Raw genomic sequence first — 7,994 nt, 5'->3', positions numbered from 1 at the left:
AATTTATGGTATTAAAAGATAGCAAATAGCCAAGAATTAAAATCGAATTTAAAATATGGTGTAGACTCGTTCCATAACCAGAGTTAATATGACCCAATGAGAGTTGATAGATCCTTGAAAGTTGACATAACCTGTCATTTGCAGTGGGCTTTTATGTCTTATAGATCCAACTTACTATTTATTGTTGTTGGGCCTTATTTCCTTTTCGTTGTCACCTTGGATTGTATGTTCCCATGTAACTTTTTTTCATAAGTAATACAATCTCGTATTTACCTGGCAAAAAGGAAAATGAAAACTATTACTACCAAGTGAAAGTTGAAAACACTAAAATGATGGATTTGAAGGATATCATTCCTTGTATTTTTTCCTGTAAAATTACAAAGAGCTGATGGCATTCTATGTAGCATCTATAGTTTCAAGAAGTAGCAACAGTAAAGCAACGACAACCTCCTAGTAAAAGGACTATAGGATAACCAAGAAAACCACAAGCCACAAATAATATCTGAACAAAGTATCTAGCAATCCTCGGTCCCGAGATATCGAGTCTCCGGACGCCAACATCACTGGGAATTGGCATCCTTCCGAGGACGGGTCATTCTCGGTGACCACAGCAAGACCCATGAAATCGCAGTTCCAGGAGTGCTGGTTATTCATCTGGTAGTACATGTTGAATGCATAGGAAGCATTGCCCTGCAGGCTCAGGTTGTTACAGGATGACCCATAACCCAGAGCAGTGCAGTCTGATAAGCTACAAGCGTAGCCTACGTTGTCTCCTAGGTCCGTGAGATCGTGCATTTCGGGGTTCAAAATGCACCACCTCCGTGGCATGTAGGACACGCCTTTGACTGGGACTAGGCCGGTGTCCTCCGATCCCGACAAGTCCAGTTGATACTTTGGCTTCCCATCGTACTCGAACAATCCCCAGTGCCGCTCGAAGTTCCCCGGGTCTATGCTCTTTGCGTTCTCGTCGATTAGGCTGAAGAGGTACACGTTGATCACTCCTTTCCTTGCCGGAGTGCCGTCTCTGCTCAAGGCATGCTTCAGCATGCCCTGATTGAACCTTTGGGCGTTTTTGATGTTTGCATTCTTGTTGCCATTGGTCGGCCACCCGACTTCTCCAACTAGGATCTCCATGTCGGAGTACCCTGCTTTGGACAAGGCTGAGATGAGTGTGTCAAAGTTCGCGTCGAACACGTTCGTGTACACCAGGTCCCCGTCTATGAGGGGCACATCCGTTCCGTCAAAGAAGGCATAGTCAAGAGGGAAATCCGGGTTCTGGTAGAGGCTGAGGAAGGGGTAAATGTTGACGGTGAAAGGCGAATCATTTATGTATAGGAAGTGAATAATTTCTATCGCTGCGTCACGAACTTCGGGCCTGAAGTCTCCGGAAGAAGGGACAGGGTTTGAGGGCGGCGAGTAGTAGACATCAGCGTTGAAGGGGACCGTGACTTTGACCTTGGAGCTTAGCCGGGCACGGTGGAGGGCCTCGTGAATGTTCCGGAGGGCCGGCAATACACGTCGGATATAAGTGTGATTGTAGGTTTGCAAGAAGGGCTCATTTCCTACAGCAATGTACCTGCAAGAATCAAAATTGATGAGGCCTAATTTCACTGCAATGAAATGTACATGGCATGTTTCTTTTGACACAACCAAAAACAAAGAAGGTGAGCCTGAAGGATAGAAAGAGCATGACCATTGGAAAGAGAATGCCAATTGTGTGGGAGTAACTACCAGTTATCAATTTGTGATCAATTGGCTGTGACATGATTGATGACTAGGACTGCAACACAACAAATGCCTAACAACATATTACCTAAAGAAAGAGAAGCAATTCATAAATGTGACAGAAGTATGACTCCGTATGAACTCAACTTCTCTGAGTAGATTTCGGCAAGACAAGAAGTTTTCGAGTAGATAGAATCCGAATCGAATGAAACGTTAAAAAGTTTTTGAAGATGAGATAATGCGACATCTTCATAAACCAACGAACATTATCACTCAACCTGATATTGACTCCTCCAATGTATCGATAACCAGTGACATTCGTGTCCACCCAAGCAGCAGCAAAGCTCGGATCCACGCTCATCATCTGCAACATGTAATTAGGAATGGCAAGCATCACTTCGATGTCGCTCCCGATGAGGGCATCCAAAATGTTCTTATCGTATTCAAACAGCTTCAGCTTCTTGAAGCCATTATCTTTCAGCATCTTCACAACTTTCTCAGGAGGGAGCTGGTGGGTTGACATTGTTCCCCAGTTCACTCCAAAGCTTGACCCAGTTGAGAACATGGTCATGCAGTAGAGAAGAATTAGTACAAGGATCAGAGAAGGATGATCGGATCTTGATTCTGCCATTCTCTTTGAATTTTCTTTGGAGATTCTTCAGATGGGTCTCTCTGAATTTTCCTGAGGAAAAAAGAGGAAGAATCTGGAAAGAATAGAACCCTCAAACTATGAGGGGAGGGAATGTGGATGGGGTGGGGGAAGTTCTCTTGTTGGTGGAACTCCGTACTTATAGAACTCTCTCTCTCTCTCTCTCTTGCTCTCTCTCTCTCTCTCTCTCACACACACACACAACGCTGAAAGCTTTGGAGAATCTTAGTGGTGCCGGTGGAAGTTCACCGGTGGTCGTCGACTTTACAAAAGGTAATGAGAAAAATATCGAGAGATCCTTTGCTTAATACAGTTATTCAGTTTTGTTGCTAACATTCATGTTTAATCCGCGAACCTACCTAAATGACAAGCCCCAGAATCAAAGGACTATTGAACTTCACACTGTGCTTTTTGTTTGGAATTGCCCCAAGATCGATGTCCGAAAGTTCTGATTTGTAACTTTGGCAAGTCTCTCAAGATACTAAATTTTTTTCTGGATTATATAGTCTTAAGATAGGGAATGGATATGACGCGCATATATTTAAAGATGATTTACCATTCATCTAACAAATAAATCTTTTCTGCTAAACAAATATTTTACTCCATAATGTGCCGTTCATGATAAGTTTACAGTCTGTAGCTCACAGATGTTCAGTGTTGGGTCATGCAAGTGACCTGAGATTACCAGAGACATAGACAGCCAACAAGATAAAGGGACCAATTGAAGAAGATCTCTTGAGCGCTCTAGATCCATCTTTTGTGAGAAAAAAAGTATGATGCACACGCTTTCTTTTGATGGGAATCTCAGAATGTTGATTACCAAGACTTTGAACGAACGAATGTGCATGAACTAATGTTGTTGTTGGGACTTCATGAACATATGTCATTGATTTCCATACCGAAAGGGCAACGATCAATTCAATACTAGAATAGCACCAAAAGGAGATCATCGATGCACCCACATGAAATCTCCTCCTAAAACTTCTAATTAAGTCACACGTTTATATTCAATACGAACGCATAATTTTTGTTTTTGGAAATGGAGTTCATGTCATTGCTTAGCTAGAAGAAAAGAGAAAAGGGCTTGACCCCTTTTGAATTGCGATTGAAGAGAATCTCCCAAGGAAAGCCAAACCTTTACAGCAAATTTTTACGTGTTTTCTTCCCATTCAATCTCAGTCCTTTATTTCTATCAACACCTTTTCTTCCATCGTTTTAATTTAATAAGGAGACGATCAGCTTTGGTATGACCGAAGTGCATTCCAAATAAAAAGGAAAAGAACGGATAGCTCAGGAGGTGTTCTAACTGGCTGTGCTGATGTCCGCTTCTTAAGGGTTTTCTTAGTAAGGCCATAAAGGGTACTCCACAAAGATAACACAAAACTTGTTGGCCAGCTATTTGAGGGCTTCTTTCCTTCTAAGTTGAGCTTGACATACAAGATCGAGTGGCTCAAAGAAAGATAAAAGAAACTTCGCGGAGGCCAAAATGAATGATCATCCATTCATATTGATGGGACGCGGGTGGTTCCGAGTGAAGTCACTTTCTTGGTCAAGACAAGAATGACTTCAAGAGGACCCTTTTTTGCACGCATGATAAAGTCTAATTTAGAGTTTCCTAAATTATGCATTAGAAGACAGAGCTCTTTATGGCGATGACGACGCTTTTCTTGAACGAAGCATCGCAGAATTACTGCGGTCTGACGAAAAGATGATATCTTACTCGTCGTATGCTTATATGATAGATCTGAATCTTTCTTTCGTAACTTTGATCACCATGTGAAAGATCATTCAAAAGCTCGTAGAGTTTCTAATAGTCCATATCGAGCCGAGCCAATATATAGATGAATGCTATTTATGTAATTCAGCACTTGGTCCATCACGTTGCAATTCGGGTCTAAGACGAAGGTTTCGAGATTGATCATCAGTAGAGAGGCGAATCCGATGCATAAAGATTCACTTCTACTTCGATATAACATATAAAGATCTTGAAACCGCTATCCATAGATTCATGTGTAGATCCCATATGCAGAAGCGTTAAGGCTGCTGCTCAATCCAAAGAAAAGTTGCATGATAATATTCTAAGTTACACAGCCAAAAAGAAATGAAAATGCATACCTTTTGAGGTATAAGTAAGTATAATTTCCGAAATTATCAGTTGAAGGGACATTGACCAATGTTCACACTTGCCTCTACAATTGAATTCCTCCTCATATCTATATGGCCTCCACTTTCGACACCTTTTCAAAGGCTATATAACTTGACAAATAAGCCTAGGAAAGCATTTTACATAAAACCACTTTGTGATCGCAAGAATCATTATGCTTTGTTTAATTTGTCTCTTTTTTCTTTTGCATTACATAGTTCAATGTATTGAACGGATTTTTTATTTTTATTTTTTATTAAGACCATAGTAAAGGAAAGGATAAAGAAGGCTCAGAAAGATAGAAGACAAAGCCTATTGCAACCACAAAAAAAATGACCTTATACTTATCAAGAAATGAGAAAGATATGACCCGTAATAAATTCTCAAATGGTTCGACGAGACAAGACTTGGAGCTGTTCCTAGGTGATCATTGGAGTGATGTAATAACTATTACGTTATGATGTAATAGACCTGTAATAAATATTAAACTGATTAAGACGAATACATAATCATCACTTTACAAATAATACAAACAAATTCAATTGTAATTAATGTGAATTTCAATTATAATCAATACAATCTAAAAGAGGTAGAGTAACTAGGAGAAACGAGACGAGTGCTTTGGAAGTGAATTTTGGTCAAGCCGAAATAGCTGTTACGTAGGAGAGTCATGTAATGGATATTACAGCTTCGATTGTAATATGTATTATCGTAAGCAAATACCGTAACATGCAATAAATCTATAATGTAATGATTGTCACTATAACCATTCGTGTTCTTCTAGCCGGTAGTATTAATTTCTTGCATATGAATAGGGTTTTTTCTCTTCTTCTTTTCACTTGGGCCATAAAGACTCCATGATGAGAACACAGAAGTTCTTTTTTTCTTGGCCAGCTTTTGAGTGCACTTTTCATCTTGTCGAACTTGACAAGGACGAAGTTGCGTTGTGAGATTACTTTACATTGTAGGCATGGTTGTGAGTGAAAGTCACTTTCTGGGTCAACACAAGAATGACTTCATGAGGTCCCCCTTTGCAGGGCATGAGAGCCCACACGTAGTTGCCTTGTAAATCTTGTGATGATTATTTTGCTAGCTAGGTCATGTAGCTCGAGCTTAATATGTTCGAAGCCTATCAATTCGAAGACCGACTTTCATATGGCAATGACAAGAACATTTTCATATAAAATATAAAAAAATTGTTGTGGGGCAGGACAAAATATATAAACTGTACTATTCGTATGCTCATCCATAAATTGGAAATTTCTAGTTTGATTGCCGTGTGAAACGCCTCGCGAAAATCTTCGTAGTCTTAACGATCCATATGAAACTTAAATTGTGTACGGCACTCACTTTGATTTTAATTTTTTTTTGAATCACTTTAAGTGTCAAATTTTTTGAAAAACAATATTTTCAGTGCCAATTCTGATCTGTTTGGTCGGAAATTCTACGTGGCCTTTTTTTTATAAATATCTGAAGCCGACGTGGCTCACCAGAGAGTCTGGTCAGCATCTAAAGCATAAACAACGTCATTGAATCCCCCAAACAAGAACCTAAATCTAGAGAGAGAAAATAGGCAGAGAGAGAGAGGGTGCTCCTTCCCCAATCCCCCACAAACCTTAGCACCGCCTACGAAAAATGGTGATGTCTCTCTCGTTTCTTGCCATTTCTTGACATGTCCGACCTTGTGTCGATCCTCTCTTCCTCTGTGTCGAAGTTTTTTTCATTGGACAGGTGCATTGCGCGTCATATTTTCCTGTCTCGCGAGCATGTTCAATTCGTCATTCTGTTTCGCAGATTCCGCCCTTTGGCAGTCAATTGAGACATGAATTAATGTCATTTTGATTGAGGTGTTGTTATTTGGACATTGGTAGTGCGATGCTAAGCAAAAAGAGACGTCTTTCAATTCGATGAGGGAATTACAGAGGAAGAGAGATGCTGTAAGAAGGGTTGGGGAGAGAGAGAGAGAGAAAGAGAGTCACCTCAGTTCAACGGGGGCGCGATGGCAAGTGGTGACGACAAAGATCAACGAAGTTTGACGGCGAAAGTCGGCGAGGTGTGACGGAAGCACTGAGGAGGAGGACTCAGGAGAGTGAGCGACGACGACAGTGAGGGAGGATTGTCAAAAGGAGAGGTGCAATGGTGATCGAAGGCTAAACACAGCAGAAGGAAGGGCATTGTTTTTTGTTGAGCCATGGAACAGCGTAATTTTGGGACTATTGATTCGACGTCATTTTTATTTTGAGACTATGGTGCCACGTTGGATGAAGTGGCGTCGTTTTGCAAGTCCGCATGGATGATAATTTTAAATATAATACCAACTCATTTTTAAATATTTAATTAAAAAAGCTATGTATTAATTTTTATCGGAATTTCTCGTTGAATATACTTAAGTGATCATTTTTTTTTTCGATTTGACATTTAATTGATCCGACGAAAACTTTTGGCACTAAAATGAGTGTCATATATAACTTTTGACACTTCTAATGTCCTTCTCCCGAAAATTAACAAACGGAGGATTGGGAGAATTCATTATTCCGACCCTCCATCCTTTCACCTATGGATTGCAACTGATCAGGCCTTAAAGATCAAAGCATGGAACGACGTATCTTATGAGACTATAGTGCAAAGGAAAGGCTAAAGAAGGCTAAAAAGAAACTCCACGAGGGCTTATTACAACCAAGACAAAAGGACTTTTCTGGAGTGTTGAGGGCAGTGTTTGTTCGAGAAGGATCCTCAGGAATCATCATCACATTTGACAATGGAATTGTCCCCGCGAAAAAATATTTTTGGAGTGACATCGCAAGCATCTCTCGGAACGAAATCGGATCCCGCATCCGCTAAATTCGCGGAGCTTCTGCGGTCCTGAAAGCGCGTTTTGTCCTCGATCCCATGATTACGGCTTTCGGATTTGGAAATTTCTCGACATTGTTGTCACGGTCTTTCGATTCAATTTCTTATTATGTCCCTCTTCAGCTAACCATGTTTCCTCACCTGGAGTTGCTTTGGGTGGAGGTGCTCCTAAAGCTGGTTTAGCTTTGCTTCTCCGCGGATTCTTAACCACGAGTTTTCAGGTGCGTTCGGATTAGGCCCTTGCATTTCAACCCAACTTGGCCTGGGTTGGCCCAACCTTGGCCCTTTCGGGAAAACATCCTTGTACCCCGTTGCCATCGCCTCTGTCTCTCGATCTCGATCTCGATGTCGACCTTCAAGCCTCAGGCGATGGAAGCCACCGCGGGGTGGTCACTTCTCGCGAGCCTTGGATTTATTAGTTACCATGTTGAGATTTCGAGTCTCAAATCTAGATGGCGGTGGCCACTCGTCGAGTGACCGCATCAATATAATTGCATGTCTTGAGAAACAACAAACCCCTACAAGGTGATCGCCAACCTCGACGATGATTGCCAAGCGGCGTGCTCGCTCTCTCTCTCTCTCTCTCATTTTTTTTATTTTTTCCTTTTTTTTGCCCTTCTTCCCACT

General features: G+C 41.2%; 1 protein-coding gene across 1 annotated transcript; it reads right to left on the bottom strand.

Annotated features, from left to right (window-relative positions):
* Positions 1–315: 315 nt before the first annotated feature.
* Positions 316–2,469, bottom strand: LOC115689481 (glucan endo-1,3-beta-glucosidase 8). The gene is made up of 2 exons (XM_030615523.2): positions 2,004–2,469; positions 316–1,576 (listed from the first exon to the last, which is right to left on the bottom strand). Exons 1-2 carry the CDS (start codon positions 2,354–2,356, stop codon positions 463–465), a joined length of 1,467 nt encoding a protein of 488 aa, XP_030471383.2. The 5' UTR covers positions 2,357–2,469; the 3' UTR covers positions 316–462.
* Between the last annotated feature and the right edge of the window lie 5,525 nt (positions 2,470–7,994).

This window comes from Syzygium oleosum, unplaced genomic scaffold (genome assembly GCF_021117445.2).
Source record: "Syzygium oleosum isolate NSW1041296 unplaced genomic scaffold, Sole_v2.1 Sole_v2.42, whole genome shotgun sequence".
NCBI lineage: Eukaryota > Viridiplantae > Streptophyta > Magnoliopsida > Myrtales > Myrtaceae > Syzygium > Syzygium oleosum.
The sequence above is the reverse complement of the archived record's forward strand: the minus strand, read 5'-3'. Positions and strand labels throughout refer to the sequence as shown.